Source organism: Eriocheir sinensis, chromosome 41 (genome assembly GCF_024679095.1).
Source record: "Eriocheir sinensis breed Jianghai 21 chromosome 41, ASM2467909v1, whole genome shotgun sequence".
Lineage (NCBI taxonomy): Eukaryota > Metazoa > Arthropoda > Malacostraca > Decapoda > Varunidae > Eriocheir > Eriocheir sinensis.
This window is the reverse complement of record NC_066549.1, coordinates 8285183-8307743: the sequence shown is the minus strand read 5'-3', so window position 1 is coordinate 8307743 and position 22561 is coordinate 8285183. Positions and strand designations below refer to the sequence as shown.

At 36.9% G+C, this 22561-nt stretch overlaps 1 protein-coding gene across 1 annotated transcript in view; it reads right to left on the bottom strand.

The window, feature by feature from the left end:
• Window positions 1–2509: 2509 nt before the first annotated feature.
• Window positions 2510–22561, bottom strand: part of LOC127009616 (extracellular matrix organizing protein FRAS1-like) — a 105420-nt gene continuing 85368 nt past the window's right edge. The window contains 23 exon segments of the mRNA XM_050882846.1: window positions 2510–2672; window positions 2674–2934; window positions 2967–3127; window positions 4925–5101; window positions 5623–5725; window positions 6964–7097; window positions 8132–8404; window positions 9655–9852; window positions 10354–10542; window positions 11811–11933; window positions 12908–13784; window positions 14208–14877; window positions 14880–15012; window positions 15014–15243; window positions 15246–15389; window positions 15392–15994; window positions 17246–17393; window positions 18020–18268; window positions 18611–18839; window positions 19584–19747; window positions 20565–20805; window positions 20921–21219; window positions 22259–22413. Coding sequence (XP_050738803.1) covers window positions 2510–2672; window positions 2674–2934; window positions 2967–3127; window positions 4925–5101; window positions 5623–5725; window positions 6964–7097; window positions 8132–8404; window positions 9655–9852; window positions 10354–10542; window positions 11811–11933; window positions 12908–13784; window positions 14208–14877; window positions 14880–15012; window positions 15014–15243; window positions 15246–15389; window positions 15392–15994; window positions 17246–17393; window positions 18020–18268; window positions 18611–18839; window positions 19584–19747; window positions 20565–20805; window positions 20921–21219; window positions 22259–22413 — 5924 coding nt within the window.

The window sequence follows — 22561 nt, the reverse complement described above, 5'->3', positions numbered from 1 at the left end:
AATGCTCAGCTCTGATACAATACACATATATATATATATATATATATATATATATATATATATATATATATATATATATATATATATATATATATATATATATATATATATATATATATATATATATATATATATATATATATATATATATATATATATATATATATATATATATAAAAGGCACATCCTTGCAAGAGGTCTTCATTGTCCATTTCAGCAACTTCACAATGTTAGCATTTGTTTCTACCATTGTAATCTCTCTCCATCTACTTAAGCCTGCTCTTGAATATTCCCCACTGTTTATGTACCAATTCTGCTCTGTATGTGAATTTTTTTTTTTAATATTGTTTTATTTTATCATAAACTATCCTCATTGCATAAAATTGTCTTTTTTGTATGTATAGTAATACTATTTGCAAGGAAAGATTCAGTTTTAGCGGAGTTTGGATTGACAATGGGAAAGCAGAAGACTGAGTCACGTTCAGTTATCCATCACCATTATGGATGGTCCACACATGTGCCTGGTGTAACATAAAAGTAACCATGATAATCTACACCCCCAAGACGATGAGAGTAATCAATCTATGAGACTTAGGGCACACGATTTTGAAAATTAATGCTGAAACTTCCTATTCTGGGGAATATACTCCATAATTATTTAATCACTACTTCAATTTGTGACACATTCCATACAGGAGCCATTGAGTTTGATTCTGGGAGGTCATCCTGAAAATGGTTCATGCAACTTGTCCGAAGTCGCCTTTAATGGTTGATGACATAACTACAGTGGTACTGAAGCCCATTTTGTATGTCACGTAAATGAATGAACTTTCATGTCACTATTTTGGTATGCTGTAGTTAAGCCATTAACAGGAGGAAATAGCTACAGACTGTTTAGGTAAAATCTATTTGTATCACTGTTAGTTGAACTATCCATCATATAATTGAAGATCTGAAACAAAGACTTGCAAAAAGACTATGCATCTAATAGTGTAGATTTCTACCTTTACTTAGTAGCATTGATTTATACATCAGACTGCACCACTCACTGAGAATCCTATGTATGGTAAATACCACTACTGAATTTCTGCAGTGCAGATCCTACACAAAAAAGATAATGCCAATCACTGTATACATTCATTGAAGGAATAATACTATTACTATTTCTTTTGATAATAGATTGCAGAACTCACTACATGACTACATGTGCAAGGCATGTAATATCACCTTAGCTATTCAACATTTGCATGGATAAAATTATGAGAAAAGTAAAAGATTAGAAATGCCAGAGGACACAGATGGTAGAAAATGCTAATAGTGAGGAAACCATGCTTAGTTGGTATGGCCACATTGGAAGGATGGATGATAGAAGAGTGGAAGAGAGCTTAAAACAGTCACTGATGGTGAAGTTGATGAAAATATGGGGCAATGGCCTAGATGAAGGTGGTCAAACTTGGCAAAAGACTGTGAGTAGGCAAAGTTAAGAGATCATGGATACAACTGACAGCTGACATGATGAAATGGAAGAGGTTTATGAGGTGGAATGAATGGTAAAATGCATGAACCAGGGAAACACACCCTTTTTAGCCTGAAAGCCAGTTTGTTTCAGACCTTAATGGAAAATGAGACCACTCTGTAAGTGATAACTCTGTGTGTCCATAATCTTTGTCAAGGGTCAGGGCAGCATTGGTTTCCCTTTTATTGACTTATTTGGCTTCCTCCGGATTAATTATTTTATATTTTTAATCAAGACTGTTTTGATCTCCACCCGAGCCACAGGAAATTATGAAAATGAAGATGATAATGATAAATGATGATGATCAAACAAAAGTAGATCATAGATGTAGCAAGGGTGGATGTTTACCATTAGTAAGTTAAGTTTATGAGAACCGTCTGTGTTTGCATTTAAAAAAATGTTGATCCTTCAAAACTGTAAAGAAACATGGAAAAAACAGTCACCTTAGAAAATATAAATAAATAAAAATCATAAAAGTATTCATCATTTGAATCTATGTTTTCTCTATTGAGTAGGGCAGTCAAATGTCTAAAATGACATATTTTAAGGGAATAATAAAAAAGCAATCTTTTTCAGTTTGTACAAAGCATAATTACCAGCATGTGGCACCTAATCCTTAAAGGGAGGTGTTTCCCTTCCTGTGATGTGTGGAGGATATCTATGACTTCTTATAAAAGCCTTTCTTTGATACACTGCATATGATAACATAAAAATTGATTCATTATTTTAATGAAAAACGTAAAACAACAAAACTTTGATTTTAATGAGCCTTGCTATATATTTTTGTCAGATTCATATCAAGTGCATGTGTAAATTTGTCAACAAGATTTACAGAGGTATTAAATATATATTTTTCATGATTTTTTCCCCAAAATTATTACCCTGCATCAACAACATATGCTATGTATGTCCAACTTCCCACTCACCCTGCCTGCAGCAACTTCAAGATACATGACTCACTTCTGGAGTCTTTGCTTAAGGTGAACATACAATTTACACTTCAGTTCCCTCATCTTCTAGATTATTTCTGACAGTTATTGCTAAAGTTTTCACCTTCACTGTCTGAAGATTACTTTCACTATTCAGTGTCATGTTGGGAGGTAATGTTTTTGGCCTTTCTTGTGCTTTTGTTTCACCTCTTCTTCTAAACTCCTCGTTCATTTTTTAAACCACGCACAACAATCACTTTATCTTTTTCTGATTTTTTATAAAGTCTTTTTACAATCAAAAGTGTTCCAACTGCCACCACTATAAGGGCCAGGAGTGCAATCACTGAATAAAGAATGTACAAAAAAAGGGAGCTGTCAGATGTCCTGGCACTTGTCAATTCCAATTCAAAGTTCCTCATATTTGTTCCATTTCTGGTGTGTAAAGATGTTAAAAAGGATGGGGCTGGTAGCTCCCATGCTTTCTTCAAGCTTATTTGTCATCCTCATACTCAATAATTTGCTTTTCATGAGATGAATGATTAAACAGTTGGTTATCACCACTATAGTCCTCACTCTTTGTCGTATAATTCCCAGAAGAAACTGGAGCTGTACTCATTACTGTAGAGTGGAGGTTTGTCTCCCGACGCAGCCGTTCATTACTGGGCCCAATTGTGTACAGTACCTAAAAAGTTTGAAATGTTGAAAATACTGACAAAATTTATTTGTCCTATATCTTAGAACTCAAAATACCATCATCTCTATTGCAAAATCCTTCAGCGTACTGAAGAAAAATGAAAAAGTGTTCCACATTCAAGAAAAAATTAAATAAAAGCCAAAGTAGATTATCCAAAGAAATAGGACAAATTTACTAATCCAAAGTTCATTGAATTCCTCTTTAATCCTCAATGGTTCAGCAGAAACTTATTAGGTAATTACTCCTTATCATTGCAGACTGATTTAGTACTCTAAATGTTTCACACCTCTCTTTTTGTAATACTTCAATCTTCAATAGATGTGTATTCTTGAAAAACAAAACAAAAAAACAAACAAAAAAAAAAAAAAAAAGCTTCAGGTAAAGGTAAAATTGGTGGCATATGCTATAGCTGAGCATGTCTTCGGTACTCATCTCTGTTGCATTGACCCTTGAGCCTGGGTAAGAACCTATTATCCTGGGGCCCCATGACTAAAGGCAAAGACACAAATATTACAGAGGGGCACCAAGTTTCATGTCATCTCGTTTCATGGACCCATGGATCTGTGCCTTACAGCAAGCTTCTATGATGAAACTTCAGCAGAAAAATGCAAGTCCTTTGCACAAAGATCAGAAGTCAATGATCACTTTGCCACCACCTTGTATGATGTCAGAACCCTCCCTGCACCCAGTTATGAAGACTCAGCCTTGGCCACAGCCACCACTCTTCCCATCTGAACATGCACTGAGCATGAACTAAGTTCCAGTGCTGACCTGCTCTATTGACGACACCTTCCCTTCACCATTTTGGCAGTGAATGGTTTGCATCAACAGGTGGGTCAAAAATCAATTAACTTCTAGCCTTCCTGAGATTAAGCCATCTACACTCACACATGACATTTTCAAACCCTTTGTGCTGTTCTTTGTTCCATCTTTCTGAGTTTTTCTCTCTGTAGGTACCCATTCCATAACCTCAGTCCATTACTCTAATAGAACCCTGTTTTATTGTTCTGATCTCTGGTAGTTTTTTTGCCTTGACTTCCTCACTTAAATTCTCTTATTTTGGCCGTTTTTCCTTGTTAATGTCACTTTTTATTCTTATAATTTCAGGTGTTTTCTGGCAAAATATTTATCAGCATATTTCTGAATGAGGCCATGACAAATTATCCATTTTCTAATAGAATCAAATGCCCCCAACTTTCAGTCAGGTTTCACACAATTTATTTTATCAATTAAGCACAAAACTCAGTAAACCACAATTTTTTCCTTATAATTACAGTTTTTAACACTGAGCAATTTTAATTTCTTCATTTCAGTCATTTAGCTCTCAAGTGAGGAGTTCAATATTCAATTCAAAGCTGGATGAAAAGAGTTTGGGCGATCCCTTTCTGTTCATTTAGCTGGTGACTGGAACAGATGTGTGCAAGGGTGTGTCCTTGCTCTATGGTAAAATAGTGCTGCACTAAACAATATGACGACTTCCATCCTATTAAATCAGGTTTGTGTGTTAAGTTGAAGACAGACACTTTAGGGTAAAATGTAAAAATATTATTTATATTCTCTGCCTCATATCACTATCTGCATCCATATTTCTCAGGAGGACAGTGCAAATAATTCTCAGAGGTAAAAAAAGATATTTGATTGAATAATTATATGAATTTTCTATACTTACACCAATATGGTGTGCTCCATTTTGATAAATTTTAACTTCGGGCAAGTGATGTGCTATTCACTAAACAACATGACTGTTTTGATTGCTCATGCACTTAAGGAAATCTGTTTGCTTACCTGTAAATACCACTGATGGCCTGAGTTCACCTGGTACAAGCCATCAGTGTCAAGAAGGAAGCCATCTACACCAGAAAACTGCTTGATAGAGGCAAACTCTGGCAGGTCCCTGGCAAAATGAGCTTTCAGTCCCGGTAAGCTTAGATCGGCTTCACTTGGAATTGGCTGTTCTCGATCCTGCAACCACAATTCAGAGGGTATAACAATAGCATAATCCCTATTTTTGTTCCTTGAAAATTATATAAGTTACATCATCCTATCAAGCACAAACACATATGTCATATCCAGTTCCTTGGCCTGTGAGCCTAAGGCAAATCATTCATTCAATATTCAGAGACTAACTGCCATTATTGCATCCAAGTTAAAACCGGAGGTCTTAATCTTTCTTAAGTTAGAGTGATATATGTATATCTTTCAAATAATTAAATTGATTCATACTTCTACAGCAACTTTATAAAAAAATCAAGTAATATTGTGCCCAGCTACCATATTATGTTTCTAAAAATTTGTGCTAACATGTACTCTTTTATATTCATTATTTGAAAAAATTACTCCATGATTTCCCTTTCATTTCTGCAAAAATCAGAATTACAAATTTTAGTATGCTGTGAAGTATTTGTTGCATACATATCATAATAAACAGTTTATTATGATAATTTCAAGAATTAACTTGTTTCAAGACCAAAGGGTTGTCTTACCAGAATAAGGAACCTGTGTTTCAGTTTGCTGGAAGGCTTTAGGCAGCCGTATTGAGGCCCTTCCTTGTAAAGCTCTCCTGTTGGGTCATAAGTAGGAATGTACCTATGGGGAACAAAATGATTAACTGAAGTATGGAAAGAGGGGTATCATTTGCATTCTCATACATCTTGATACTATTATTTACACAAGAAGACTATAACTGTTGATCTCAGATGAGAAAGCTGTGATATCATATCTGGAAAATCAATTCTGAAAATTCTGAAATTTTAACACTTCTCATATAGCCTTATCAAGCAACCCAACCACTGCTGCCACACAAAGATCATTCATGCAAACATTCATATACAATATCATTAAACCATCATAGGCAGACTGATGTAAAACAGACTCATTACTTAATGGAGGAAAGGGATTGAAAGATCAGTCCCCAAGGGAAAAAAAGTTAGGCAGTTTAATTACCAAGGCCATCTCTCAAAATGGAAGCAATGAGGAAGAGATTGGGAATGGAAACAAGGTAAGTTTGAACCTGAGATGCACAAAATTTTATTACACAATTTCACCAAGTTGGATGTCTTCCCTCCCTTTTCATCTTTTCACTTCTCTCTTTTATCATTCATGCTCAAGAGTAACACTAAAGAATAGTAATACTTATGCTGGAGTTTATACCAAAGCTTGCAAATAAATGATAAATAAATTATATACAAAACTTTATGAATGTAAGCAAATTTAATGTAGCTACAGACAAATAAAAAGAGGTGATTTGCTGTCTCCTAGCCTTGGGGCAGGGTGAACATGATGACAGCTCAGACTGTACAAGCCCAAATTTACAGCATGGTGACCACACATTATTTTTCATCACTTATTTGCTATGTTATATATATTTTGCTTTATTTAGTGTGTTTTCAAGTATGTACATGCAAAAATAGCTTCATAAATTATTTTTCTTGGAGTTAGAAAGTTATCCTTTTATAAATATGTGTGGTCAAAAGAGCCTGGGAACACATCTCTGCTGAATCCATGCCACAATTGCTTTTATAAATGAACCTTATTATTTACCATATGTCAGGGTTTCCACCAATACATACCATTACAAAATGAAGTTGACCTGTGCCTCAAAACTATGTGTGCTTCGATGCAGTGTCAAGACATGTCTATGTGAAAGGAACCTTGATCTGGTGACTGCTGAAATTTATTTGCTTTTGTGTCTGACCATAACCCATCCATAAATTTGCAAAGCATAAGTTACCTCATCTCTAATAAGCTTACAGAGTCAAAAAGGTCATCAAAGTTTTTAATCAGATGAACAATACTTCACAATGACAAGAAAAATAACTACTCACCCATCGGCACCAGTACAGAGGTATACACGCTGAATATAGAGCTGGTAGGCTGAGTGAAGGTCTTGACTCGGGTGCCACAGTACTCGACCATATATGGTCTGTCCAGGACCAAAGCTTCCATTATAGTCTATCTCCTGTACAAGGCAAAGAGATCACACATTAAGGAGGGCACTGGAAGTACATATGTAGATTTAACAAGGCCTTTACATCCCATTTCAAGCAGCATTCATACTTTAGAGTATCTTGAGTACTATCACTTAATTCTAGTTAATTCTTGTCTGACATGTAGGTAATCATAAAAGAAATTGAGTTTTACTTTAATGCTGGTTGAACACCAAATAAAGATAGTGACTTTCCACATCTCGCCAATCGTGGGTTTGATCCCCGGCATCAGTAAAACCCTCTCTGGGTCTGGATTAATTTCTTATGTTTCCTGATACACAGAGGTCGCGTGAAGGCATAGTGAAGTGGAATCCGTGCAATACACTCCGTAATTATGTATCTTTTAACTGCATTATGATTGCACGCTTGGTATCTGGAAACATTAGCCTACTCCTACTCCTACACTAGGGGAGGTGGTGGCCGAGTGGTCAGTGTGCGGGTGTGGTGAGCCCGAGAACCTAGAGTGGACTAGGTTCAAGTCCCACCAAAACACGCTGATTCTTCAAACCATCACTGAGAGACGGAGGATTACCTACATGCTGCCCAAATCATCAATCAACCTTAACTTCAGCGACTTTGGTCAAAAAGAGCACCGGGAGGCAGCATGGACCAAGCAAGTCATATATCAAGGCAGCCACTAACAGGCTGGGGCTGTTCAAGAGGCCCCTCAAGAATGCCTACCAGCACTAAAGGCAGGACATAAAAAAAGAAGGAAAAAAAAAAGCTTTTTTCATCTCATGGAAATGCAGTCTTTTTCTTCTTTGTAGTGATGTTTCATAACCCTATTAAATTAAAACAGATTCTGATACACAAAATACAATAAATCAAGAAACTTAAGTCTCACAAGAGTTAGTGTGGGTTTGGTGAATCCACAAGTTATAGTTACAATATCTTCAACACAGAGCCATAGAATATTTAATGACTGGTGCAACACAGAGGTCCCTTGAGGGCTTACTGCAGAATAACTACAAATAACTGTTATGTATGAGAAGGAGAATGCCTTAACCTGTAAATTATCCACTTTTTGAGGATCCTGAAGGAAGACATCTGGACTGTCGAGTAGTTGAAATACTGTGTTGAGAGTGTACACAAGAGGCACAGGGCGGTGGCTTTGCTGAATGGCAAGTGGCAAAGGAAAGGCTTGAGGGGGCTGTGGTGTGCAGGCTGGAGGGTCAGAAACAATGAAGGCTTGTTCTGGAGGTGCAGTGCAGGGCACCAACTCAAGCTTGTATTCGCCTGTGTAGTCTGGAAGACTGTAAATACTTGTTGCTCGCCAAACCTGTAAAAAGATATACATGTACCTAATGAGAAAAAAAACAGGAAAACAGGCAGAGTGGGAGGAGTATAAAGAGCCAATGAAGAAGTACATCTACATATGCAAACAAGAAGACAAAAAATACAGAATAAACTGAGTAACTGAAACAAAACATTATTCTAGTTTCTATTGAGGGGAGGGCCAAAAGGAGCAAAAAGGAGCAAAAAGAGCAAAAAGCTCTGTAATATGATACTCTTAAACAGAGGACAGAAAGAAAAATCGTCAACATTTTGTATGCCCAAATCTAGTTTTAAAACTATCTGGATATTACACTCGTAAGTAAAAGAGTTTAAGTAAGAAAATTAAGAAGCACAGTGGAAGGAGGGATGTTCCAGCTTTATAAGTGAAAGGGATAAAAGATTAATAAGATTGGTTTATTCCTGCTCTTTTTACAACAGGCAGCACAAGGATGAGCTTGAGTAAAAGTCTTGATGACCCCAAAAGTTTTCATTGAAAATATGGGCTTAGATGTGTACTTCTTGGATGAGAAAAATCCCCAAATCAAGCAAGTATGAGCTTGCTGTTTTGATATTCTGTCCATTACTGATCAATGAATTGATATTATTAATGCCTTACAAAACCACACACACTTTGGTTAAGTTTTACTTTCAACCAACTTCTTTTAATGGCTCCACTGGTAGCTATACTTGTCACCACCTATTTCCTTTATCTCACAATAAGTCTACCTTACTAGAATCTTACATTGAATTATGAATCAAAAATAAAAATGAGTTACTTAAAAACAGAACTACAAACAGTGTGGGCAGCAATGACACAGTGTTTCTCATATTATTGTCTAATTTTCTATTTGGTTAAAAACACATCTGCAAATTATTTACTTATTAACGGTTATTTCTACAGAAAAAGGGTATTGAAAATCAAATGTAACTATAAGAAGTTGGTCACCTGGTATTAGTAAACAAAGGATATAAGGAGTGGGAGGTTATGACGCAACATTCAGCATTTTAGTTTTCATTTTATTTACCTTTCATCTGTCCTCACGATTTTGTCCATGGAGAAAATGCCATAATAGAGAAAAGTAGTTGTTGATATATTTAGAAAAACTAAAAGCATAAGGTGGCCATGTGACAATGTTCTCCATCACCCGTCAGGAGCCCCATAATCACAAGATGTAGAAGTTAGGATCTTATAACCAGTGCATAAGACTCTTTAACTCAGGATCGTCATACGTGCCAGAATATGCTGTAGCTCACCTGCTCAGGACCCTCCCAAGTGGAGGCTGACCACACAAGCTCCAATGAGAATTGTGTATCCAAGTGGCTGGGTGGGATGAGGCGGGAGGTGTGCTGATCCAGCTCAGGATGATGCATCACAAACTGTCCTCTAAACTTAGCTTGAGTCCTTAGGTCTATAACAAGACGCCCAGAGTCATCTATTGACATTCTCGTCACCTAGAAAACAAACACGCTCCAATAAGATACCTTTAGATGGGGTGACCCATATTGATCCCCAATTTTCAATGGATGTAAGCTACTAGCACCTTACTTGATGATCACAGCACTTAGCTCACCTCATAACACTGTTACTAAACCATGATTTAGTGTGTTTAACTACTTATACAGCAGTAATATTTCCCAATTGAGATCATTTAAAATTGTCAACTAGAATCTTCAAGATTTATATAAAGAATTATGATAAAATACAATTAAAATAAAAAGTTAATTTTCCTGGATGGCATGTAATATTGTAATAATATAATGTGCAGTCTCCTGAATGGCGAGTAATAATGTAATGTTATTTGAATGAACCATAATTGAAAATAAAACTTTGCTTTCTTTTTCCCTTAGATTTGTATACTCCTTTCAAATAAATTTACGATGTAAGGTAATACTGTAATAGCTTGGTTGAGATTTGTACATTTCCTGTTCAAGTTATTTCTTTATTGTGAATACCTGTATCCTGGCAGTGAGGGAAGGTTGGGTGAGGGGTCCACGGTGCCACAGAAGGGTATTGTAGTACAAGGACACTGAGAGCTCAGTGCGATGGTCAAGAGAAGCCCAACCAGGAGGTGACGTGGCATGCACGCGAGAGATGTACAATGGAACACGTACAGTCAGGAAACTCTGACCACTTGATCCAACCTGAAGGTCAAACATTCAGTCTTACATCCTTTATTATTTCATGTCCTACTTCCCTTTCATAACATGCAACAAACATGTAGGAAGCTAACAAGAGATCTGGAATTTTGAAAAATGTAACGGCTGCCTTACACTATTGTGGGTTGCTCTACTGTGGATTTCTCATAATGATGTATCCCAAAATATCCATCTGAAAACGATTCAATGGAAACCTGGGTCACACCATTGTTTTTCCACTTTGTTTGTTTATGGCTCAAAATTACCATGTGATAGCAAATACACAGGGATGTAAGGACTACTAAGGAGACTACAGGAGACCAGACAGATGCATGGCAGCTCCTGAGAATAAGTCTCTCACCAACTCCCCTTTTCCATTCATAAATCTATTGAACCTCCATTTAAAACTTTCACGCATGTTTACATCAATTACTTATCTGCTCAATTTGTTTTACACATCTGTCCTATCCATGAACTAAGTTTTATCAATTTCCTTTCTGATCCTTAATTTATTCAGTTCATACTAATTGCTATATGTTCTAATATCTCTGGTCAGAATAAGTCTTATCTAAATTGTCCTTATTAATCCATTCAATAAATGAACTAAGTAATGTAAGCATGACACTGGAAGTGAAAATACCATTATGGTAGGCAAAGTTCATGATGTGAATGGCATGATATGAAGTGATGTAGACAGGTAGTGGTAGGCTAAGTATATCTTCCACAAGTCTCAGTTGTTCATTAACCCCTTCACTCCGGCGACGCCAACGTCAAGGGCAGATCGGCGTCCAACGGCATCACCGTATGGAAAGGGTTAGTCCTCTTGTAAACCTCTTAATCCTCTTCCATTTCCTCTTAATCCTCTTTTAAACCTCTTAAGAGGAAATGGAAGAGGATTAGGAGGAATTTAGAGGAGGATTGAGAGGTTAAGAAGAGGATTAATATCTTCCATTTCCTCTTGACCCTTTCCATACTGTGACGTCGATGTCTGCACCACGGATGGAAAGGGTTAAGGCTTCATCCTGACATGTGTAACATGATTTCAACATAAGAGAGTATGGAAGCAAGCTAGTTTTAATTAACATGGGGACGAGCCTTGTTGGCGATACAAACATACTGCAGGTGGGCCCCAGTTGTATGGGTGTGGGTGAATTTTATTTTCTAAGTCTTATTTACTTTACTGTACTTGATGAAATGAATGGGATGACACTGATGATGATTTCTTCATAAAATTTCATTTAACAAATAACAAACAAAAGAAAACAATTACACACCTGGAAATCTGAGACCACCTGACCACCACAGCGGTCAATCAACTCAGTCATTGAAAACCAGGCAGTGAAGGTCCATAAACATGCCTTCATATCAAGATGTTGGTACAGTTGAAGAGTCTTGTTCTGTTGGAAAGAAAAAATAATAACTTGTAAATCTTTTATCATAAATGCTGGTACTGGGAATTGGTGACTATGCATCCCAGCACTTGCTAAAAGTAAGTTAACATGTTCCTACGGCAGAGGAGGATGTCGGTTAGACAAGGCAACCTATTTCTTATTACTTTCACCCACCTCAAAATGAGCCAAAGAGCAGCTCAGCAAATGGCTGTGAAATATGAGTGGAGTAATGAGGAGCAGAAGAAGTTTCAAGTAATTGGTGTCCTAAAAAAATAATAATAAATTTTTAAAAATTAAAATCAACCGCTGCTTCATAATAAGGATCTAAGTCCTCTGATCCCTCCTTTTGTGCACAAAGACTTGAATTCAACAATGCTCTGCTGACCTCTTCATTTAAATCATGCCTATTCTAAATATATTATATATTTCCCTTGATTAGTATGTTGATCATTCCTACCTAAATAAGTTTTCCTCATCAACACTCTTTGATGACTCCATATCTATTCTTCTTTAGTTTTAATTTCCTAAGAATAATGGCCAAAATAAACATTTAGTGAAAATGGAGAAGAAAAGTTAACTGAAATTGGAATTCACCAGACATTACAGGATACACAAGCAGGATGTGATGGACCTCCCTTGCCTCTTCTCTTAGCATCAGTTAAGTATTTGGAGTAAACAGGTAAACTGTGGCCAGAGTTGTATCTCTTGTGATCAGTGTTAAATTTCATCAATCAATAAAACTATTTTCCATCATACTTTGGATTTAAAGAATTTAAAGCCTGATCTTAGTGACAGTACCTATATGTTTCAGTCACATCTTATTTTATACTAAACTTTTCTTTCAATTTCTAACTACACTGTTATATAAAAAATAAAGTTGAGAAACTGATAAAAAAAGAAATTTAAAGTTTTGTTTGAAACTGTAAAATAAGAATTTTGATACCTTCACTAAATATGAATATATACATAAGACTACTCACCTCTCTGTCAGCATGATAGCTCTCATTAGATGAACGGTGTAAAGAGGGATTCAAGAACCCACCATCAAGGTTTAAGTTGGAGCAGCGATGATGTGTGCGGTACACTTCCTCAGTTAGAAGGTAACGCACATTATGAAGTGGAAGAGTTGATACCAATGGAACCATGCCATCTTGATGGGAAATTTCAACATTAACTTTGATAGTATTGGGGTGGTGTTCTGCTGATGCATTGATGTACGTCAAAGAGGCCTTAAAAGATTGACCCTGGAGCCCACCACCAAGGCCTGCATTTATTACTGCTTGACAAACCTCATTATGAGTTCCAATGATCACACCTTCACTTCGTAAAGGAACTCCATGTGTCCCATCACCTTGAGTTGGAGTAGCAATACATCGAAGCGAGAAGTGTCGAGCAAAAAACATGGAATCAAGCACTTTATTGTGTGAACTTGCAAAGTTTGTGTCATCTGAGAGAGTATAGAATGGAGTGATGCCACTGCCACCCTCAGCTGGAACTGCTACTTCCCATGAGTACTGAAGGGAAGACACATTAATCCTTGATTCAGCACACATCTCTCTTGTAATGTTACTCCCTGGATAGCTTGCCTCACAGGGAGATACACATATCAGTGGAAGGCCTGGACTAGCTGGTTTCTTGATATATTCCCCAGCATTTTGGTAGAAAGGGAGAGAAACAACTATAGGAGGGGCTGGCAGAATCCAGCTTTGTCCATCTACTTGTGGTAAAACCGTAATGGATGTGGTTGTAAGAGTCCCAAGTGGAATATTAGTGAGGCTCTCAGGTCCCAACACTACTGTGAAAGTCCTTGGTCCCATGCTCCTAGGGTTGTGCAGCAGCAACAATTCTGCTGCTATCCTGAAAGAAAACTACAATTGTAGCTGAAATCATGATACTAATTAACTTGATGGAATACAATAAAGATTTGATTTTGTTCATCTTTGCATAAAATCAAAACAGATAATGGATTGAAAAATTCTGTCATATAATTATACAAGTTATTACAGCACTGACTTCAAGGCTCTGGCCATTTTGATGAAACTGTAAACAATAATCTATGTATATGTCCAGAGTTAATAAGATATTATAACAACTTCAGATCTTGCCTCTTAACCTCAAATCACAACACAGTTTGTGTCACTGAGCGACAGTTTTTATTATTATCATTATGCTTCTGCTGATGATGAATATGTCATTATGATTATTATCACATATAATTATAATCCCTGAGACACCATGTTGTAAAAGCACTCCACTACAACTGTTAAAATATCCACTGACCTGGTGTCCCCAGGACTGAATTCCACTTGAGTATGAAGTGACTGGTAATCCTCTCCAGATACAGCTGAACCATCCTTGCTGGAAACATTCACCCAAGAAACTTGCGAGGCGTCACCAAGCCTGATGATGGGTATGCGGTACACAGATGAAGGAGTGAGGGTAGTTGGCTGGGGAGTGGTATAGGCACCATGTTCAAATGATACTCTTGGGCGATCTTCCCAGTCTATGATGGTAACCCGTGTCACCCTGTCTTCACCGAGGTAGGGACGAAAACTTGATGTTGAGTCTGGATGCGATAACTTAACAATGAACTTTTCTTCCTTTTCATAAATAAGATCATCTATTATATTTACTTCACACTCTATCCGAGAAACTCCCCTGTTGAAGGTAACAACAGATTCTTCCGTGTTTGGTCGCTCTATAAAGTCTTCATTTGCTTTGGCTGACCTTTGTCGTGTTGAGCAACGAACAGTAGATACTTGACTCATGTCACCTGAGCGTACCACTGGGATCCTAACCACTGTCTGGTTTTCTCGAACAGTCACCTCTGCTGCTCCAAATTGTATTGAGGGGCTGTCCTCTTCATCTGTCAAAGTCACAATGGCCTCTGAAGTGCTGCTACTGATGGAAGCATTTTGTCCAGTCCTTAGGGACACAACAAATTGTTCCTTCCTTCAACTTTTGGATTAAGTTTATCGTCAATCAGATGAATGGAGCAGTTTGCAATTCTTTGCCCCTCTGTAAAGTTGACCTGCTCAGAGTGTGGAACAAAATCAAGGGAAGGCTGAGCTTCCTGATAAGAGCCATCTCGTGATGCACCAAACACTGCATGTGTGACTGAAGTCCATTCCAGTTCTCTCAAGCCAGAGAGTTACAGTACCCTTGCTCTCTGACACTATATACTCTGTTGGGCTGAAACCAATTGTGCTTTGATCATTTGGTCCTCTGATGGTAACAGAAGCTCTCCAGTTCTCCCCAAGAGTTGTGCCTTGAGAGGGTCTTTCAGTAATAAAAAATTCTTCATTCATTTCAAAATGAGATCATCTATGATTTTAACAGTACATGATGACTCTGTAATGCCAGGAGCAAATACAACCATAGAAGACTCATCATGTAAACGATGAATAAAGTCCGTTCCGTTGGCTAATTGGTTCGGCTGGGAACCAATGGCTGATCCATCTCACTCACACACATGACAGATGCTCCCATGTTAATATCTCCACCACGCTTCAGTCTTGCAATAATAAAACCTTCAGTCTCCCTAACAACAAAGTGACTAGCATCAAATGTGACTGATGGTTTATCTTCATCATCATTAATGTTTATAAGTGACTTTCTTGGTCTTCCTAGGAGGGCATAACTTGGTTCCACCAACTTTACAGTAAATTTCTCAGAGCCTTCAAACTTATCATCATCTTGGATAGGGACAACACAGTATTTCTCAGCTTCTCCTTCTTCAAATAGCAAGGTATTGGAAACAGCTGTGAAATCTACCATATCCACTACTTTAGCTCTCCCTCTGGCAGATCCTCCATGTGTGAGGCAGGTAACTGATGACTGTTGTTTCAAATTACCTTTTCTTTTCACCAGAACATTGACTGCACTGTCAGTTTCTGTCACATTGTACTGCTTTTGGCCCATTTCAAACCATGACCATTGAATATGAAAAATATTTTCAGGCACAACACTGGACTTGTTATCCGTTACTTCAAAGGTAAACTGGTCACTATAAACTTGGTGGGAAGACGATGTGAGTTCATAGTAGAGGTGTCCAGCTATTATATCGGCTGTAAAGAAAGCAGAAAAGTTACCATATTAGTAGAGCATTTTGTAGGTGTTCTCATAAATACATTGGTATTTCAAGAACTGATAATTCAAGTCATTAATAAATGAATGAAAGATGGAACAAATGAATGTTCTGACACACAAATAATTAAGTAAATAAATATAAAAATGGATTAATACAAAAGGGAATATATAAATGTTTTATCATTATTGTCACCAGAATCTCTATTTCCTAGACAGGCAGGATACAAGACCAAGCCTCCGTAACCAAGAAAAGTGACAGCCACAGAGGAAAAACTGCACTGGTATGAGCCACACTCTCACTCAGAGCAGACACTGGTAAGTAATGGCAATGCAGAATCTGACATTGGTTAGAACTATAGCATTAGGCATGAATCCAATGTGGCTTAACTTTAAAGTAGCTAGCTCATTGTTGCCTAAACCTTTAGTGAATCCCTTAAAATACAGGAAGGGACCCCTCAGGTAGCCAGCCCCTGTGTCTTCAAACTTCTAGCAGTTATATCCCTGAATAATTTCCATATTTGCATTTACATGTGAACTGTATGCAAGTCACTTGTTAGATCTTTCAATTCTCACAGCAGTATAGCCTAATATTATTATTGTTAAGGAAACACTAAAATTCATTCATTATTAAGTGATGATGACATGACATCCCCTGGAATATGTTTAATATGCATTATTTGAAAAGGGGATGAAGTCTATGAATATTGTCCTATATTCTCATGTTAACTGGAGCCATGTCAGTTCCAATAACAAAAACCTTAGAATACCTAACATTGTATTCATGCAAAACACACAGTTTATACATAATGGAAAAAAATATGAGCATTTTACAGTAATATGTGTTCAGTTTGCATGATTTTAAACATTCAAAGAATAAGGAATAAAAAACTTCTTCACAGAACTACTCTGAATTGTGTGATGAAAATAGGTGCAGCTTCTCAATGCTATTTCATCCAGGGGATCACTGATACTAGTAATTGTTGCTCTCACAAACCAAGAGATCAATAAAGATGCCAATGTAACAAAGCAAGACAAACCTTTCTTGTTTACTGATACCAATTTCCATCTGCTACTCTTCTGTATCTTAGTTGATCAGAACTATGAAGTTATGTTTAGAAAAAATAAACTATGTGCAACCTTAAAAATATACTGGTGCTTCTACTAACAATTATGGACCTTACCTAAACACTAGTGACCAAATATCTATCAAACTAGAATACAATGCTTACCTTGAGTAAAAGAAGAAACAGAATTCTTCTGTGAAGTGAGATGAAGCTCCCCATGGACTGGTCCAGCCATTACAATCATTTTCACTTCCTCTGGGGGAGTGTCTTTGTCCTCAACTAGCAGTTCATGGCTTGTGATGAAATTTTTTCCCTTATGAGTGAAAAAGGAATGTTAGCATATGGCAGTTTAGAAGTTAACTTATCAAAAATTGGTCAGGATAGATATACAAGATACAAAAGCTAAATAACCATGATAACAATAAAAAAAAATCATTTTTCCCCCAAATCTTACACATTTACATTCTAGAAACATGAATTTATTTACTTAGATACGTACACTCATCAACAAAAGCACTGCTGCCTAATTTGACATGTCATGAACCTTAAAATTCACTTGATTGCATATAAAAAGGGATTAAAGAGCTGCATTTCATTCATAGTTCTTCCCACAAAAGGCTGCAACAGAAGACACTCATGCATTTATAAATCTTTAAATATATCTTAAATACCAACAAAAACATCCCATTGCCATAGCTCTCCTTTGCCCTGCTGCTTCCTTCAAAGCCCCCAATCCCTAGACCCTGTTACCTCAAGACCAAGCAACCCCTACAACTCTCCTACATTTATTGCGAAAGGTCAGCTGGGAACTGTATTTGTGTTGGGTCCTTTGGTTCACAAATCTGTGAATCACAAGGTTCATAACCTTGCAGGTGAGGCACCAGCACCTTTGCTAGCAAGTGTACATTTTGATACTGATAAAAAATGAATACTACTTACCTTGGTTCCAGCTTCCTGTTGCAAAAAATGAATTCCCCTATTCACTCTCAGGAGTGGGGTGCCATCTTCTACCTTAGAAACTTCAACACGAATAGCAGTTGGTTCAGCTGTAGCTATTTGACTTTCTGCCCGCTGGTATAGAGCATTAGTGGAGTCTGAGACCACCGCACTAAAGGTATCCGAAGAGGAATCTGAGCCATCATGTACATAAGATACAGCCCCTGAATACAGGTCCAGCATGGTGAAAGTCTGTGACAGAGAAGGTAGACATCATTGACAATACAGGGGTTTTCTCTATGAATAACAGTAATACCCAAAACCTACAGTGCAGCAGTCATTGTGATTTCCTAGCTTTGTATAATAGTTTCTTTAATATACCATAAAATTTCGCCATCTCACTAAAACAGCATAACTTCTGTGATTTCTTTGGTAGAATATTTTATTTTCTATGACTTGCCTTGCTCACCAATATGAGTGGGCATCTTAGAAAAATATGGAGAAAAAAAAAATAGCAACATACAAGGAATAAGGTCACTGCTGCTCCTCTACTCTTTCATGAAGCACACCTATAAAATTAATTTCATGTCTTACCTTTGCATCCTGTTCCCCAGAAACCTCCAACCAGCCATGCTGTGGTGGCTGTTTCACTGTTACCACTAAATGTTCATCATGAGTATCTGCATCGGAGGCTTCAATTTCAAACTGAGAAATAACTTTTTTCATTCCTTCTTGAACTTTGATAACATTAGTGGCAAGAACTGGAAGCTGATCATCCACAGGTGTGATGGTGATATGAAATGTATCCTTGATGCTATTAGGTCTGTGAAGAAAACATATACAGATAAAATGTCTTAAGAGAAAGAGAACTTACATGAATTAGATAAAATGACAATAGTCTGTTCACTTAAGCTAGATTCCTGGTGCCTAAGCAGGTTGGTAAGCTTGCAGCTGATTGGCTGCTCCGCTCTCCCGCTAACACTCATGTCAGACCACATCTTTCATGCTCAAGTGATGCATGTTTCTTTATTATATGCCATAGCTCAACTCATATACGAGCTAGCCAGTTTTGGTTGACACCATGAGACTCAGCAGTGACTGTAGAATCAAGATGTATTTTAAAAACTCGACAAAACAAATAAGAAAATGGTATTACGATGAGTTGAACCGTGAAGATGTTAAAAAATGTTTAAAACAGCCAATCAGCTGCAAGCTTACCAACCTGCCTAGGCGCCAGGAATCTAGCTTAAAGTGAACAGACTATAGTACTATGCTCAGTTAAAATATGTTAATCAAATGATGAATAACACCCAATACAGTGAAGCACCGAGTTTTTCGACATTCTCAAGTTGTTTCATGGATCTGTGTTTCTCAGACACCACTGAATATTCTATGATTAGAGTTTCACAGAAAAATACAGAATTTTACTTGAAGAATATAAGTTGATCATCACATCACTGCCATCTTGTTCATGACTAGGAAAGATATTCACTACACAATGGAGGTGCTATACTATTGACGGAAATACTGTAGACTTATAAAATAATTGAATGCTAAGTAAACTTACCCATCAGAGACTATGAAGACAAAATGATCACTGGTGCTCTCATCATCATTATAGTGGTGGTACAATAAGTTTCCTGTGTTCAATACTTCCTGAGTCCAGTTAAATACTGCTTCTTCAGGTGAAGTAGCCAAAGTCACCTGCCCATGTTCTGGCCCACTTACTACCTGTTAACATAAAAAAAATATAAATTATTATATTCAGTAAACCCTTAAATTTCAAGTACTCTATATTCTAAAATTTGAACATGGAATTATCATTCTGTAAGGGGAGTGCATTGTTTGATATGTCTGTATATTCTGATAGTGTCCTGCATATTCTCTTCTATTTTTATCTTCAAGTAGGCTGGAAGGAATCCAAGGAGGGAATAAGAGACATGTCCCCACCCCTTATTATTGAGGAGGGGACATACTAATTGTCACCTCCACTTTTTCATCAGGTTTTAGAATGTAAAAGCTGGAAAGATGCATGTAATTGTGATTTACAAATGATATAAGATTTACATCAATACAAACATGTAAATCGTCTTGCGGTGAACAAAGGGAACCCACGCTCACGTCTTTGACTTGTACAAGCAGGATGCTCATACACCAAGTCACTGTTCACAAACCAAGGCATTTTTAATTAAGTTTTTTTAACTTGTAAATCAAAACACTCATATAGTAAGGAACCCGTAAACTGAGGTATTACTGTAAATCTAAATTTATGGTGAGCTTGTTGCCAATTTGATATTTCACCAATAATAAGTGGTAACATCTCACTGGCCATTATTTATAATAGCTGTGCCGTTGGAGGAAAAAGTCCCGATGACCGAACCACCTTGATGGTGGTCATAATTAAAGTAAAAAACCTTCATTAAAGTTGAACCAATCTATATATTTTTCATTTTAGCATTCTATTTTTATGTCCATGCATTTCATCACAGACTTTAAAGTTACTTATAAATTAAAAATATATATTATGAAAAAAATTGAGATTACTTACAGAAAACATTAACTGTGATGAGTCAATCTCAACATCAGTGGCTGAAAGGAGATGGCGAGTGATGGGAACAGTGTCATCCTCAGAGAGTGTAAGTCCCATATTAGTGACAATACGTGGTGCTGTATGATCTTCTAACACAGTGATATGCAGAGCTTGATCCAAGTTAATATTTCCCTCGGGATCCAAAAGGTTGAAACGAAGAGCATCCGTGGTTGCATGTGCATCATAATGATGAACAAATCTGTCAAAAAATAATCCCTCAATGAGACATTTTGACACAGCTACTATCTACTTGAATCTGTTTACTTTTCATCAGAACTATTGCCACAATATATCTATTATATTGACATACTTACCGAACATGGTGGTTCTGAATATCTTGTTGCAGAAAAACTGACCCTACATCAAGTGCCACCCATGAACCCAAACGAAAGACTTCAAGACTTCCTGAATTGGGCACATTAGTGATCACATACTGAATAAATTTGTCTTCTGAATCAGCATCCTCAGCTTTCAATTGGCTCTGGGAAATGACAGCAACTTGGCCGGTCCTAACACTGAGGCTGGAGGAGATGCTCAGCTTTGGAGACATATTTTGTTTTTGCACTATTTCAAATTCAACAATTCCTCCAGTTTCATGATTGCCATCACTCACCTGCAAGAGACAGATTAATTAAAAATCTGTGAAACATTTACCTTTTGTATTTTTTACACATACCAGAGGATAAGGGGATGAAATATTATAGGGCATAGTAGCAAAATACTGAGACTTTAATAATGCAAAAGTAGGAAAACAATTTAAAGATAACAACAAACAGTGGCTGATGAAATAGTCTCAAAAGTCTGTTTGATCAGCTAACACACAGTCTTGATCCCCATGTGAATAAGACAGGTTGAGTATTAACTCTGATCAACAACATTCTGTAATAGAAAGAACTGTAAACTAAACTTATTGAGCTGTTAATGTAAAATTCACTAATCAACCATACCAGCATAGGCACCTCTCTCTATCTATATCACCAACACTCTGTTTCCTCATGGGGATGGGCACTGCAGAAGTTTAAACTTTCCCTGTTCCAGCACTTCCTCTCAGAACACTCATTCCCTTACATACCAACTCCCTCATACATCTCACTTGTGGTCTCCCCCTGACATCATCTACTCTCCTATACTCAATTTACAAAGTCAACCTCATTCATTTTCATCACATATCCAAACCATCTTCACCCATTCAACAACTCCATAATCCACTCCCTCTGCTGTTACACTAATTCCAAGCCTCTCACACATACTTTACTCTCCATCCTATTTTGACATACTAAATGCTTATCTTATGTAACCCATAACTGAGCTTATAAAACATTATCAATAATTATTATTACTAACCCATAACTGAGCTTTTAAAGCATTATCTAGGTTCTAGACAGTAATGCCCACAAAATAAACTATGGTAGTCATGATGCAAACAGTCAAATGTTTGGTACATGGATACATTTGATAAATAACAGTAGCTGCAGGAAAAATGGACAAATAGAAAAATTCTGGCACTATATATGTAATGAGGCTCTTGAATAAATTATGTAGAAAGAAAGGAGTGATTCTTGTCAAAAGTAATAGTTTATAATATTTTCATGAAAGTAGTTGATAAGTTATGGTGAGGTTAGTGTTCTCCAGCACAAAATACACACACTTACCAATATTTCCATTACATCCTCCGGGTACTTTGAGCCATCATGGCTGTAAAGAATCAACTCGTTCAAGATGTCCTGAAAAGTGAAGTGTTGGCCACGCACGAGTCGTTCACTCTGCTTGATAGAATCTGATGAGGACTTCTTCCTGTGTAATGACCCTAGACACAGTGTCAAATTTAATGATGATGTATAAAAAGGTTTTAGGGTCTGTAAAGTGACTGACAAAATAGCATGAAAATATACTGAAACAAATCATTCTCATACAACAGGATTGTAGTCAATCTTTTCTTAAAAGTGAAACAAAAA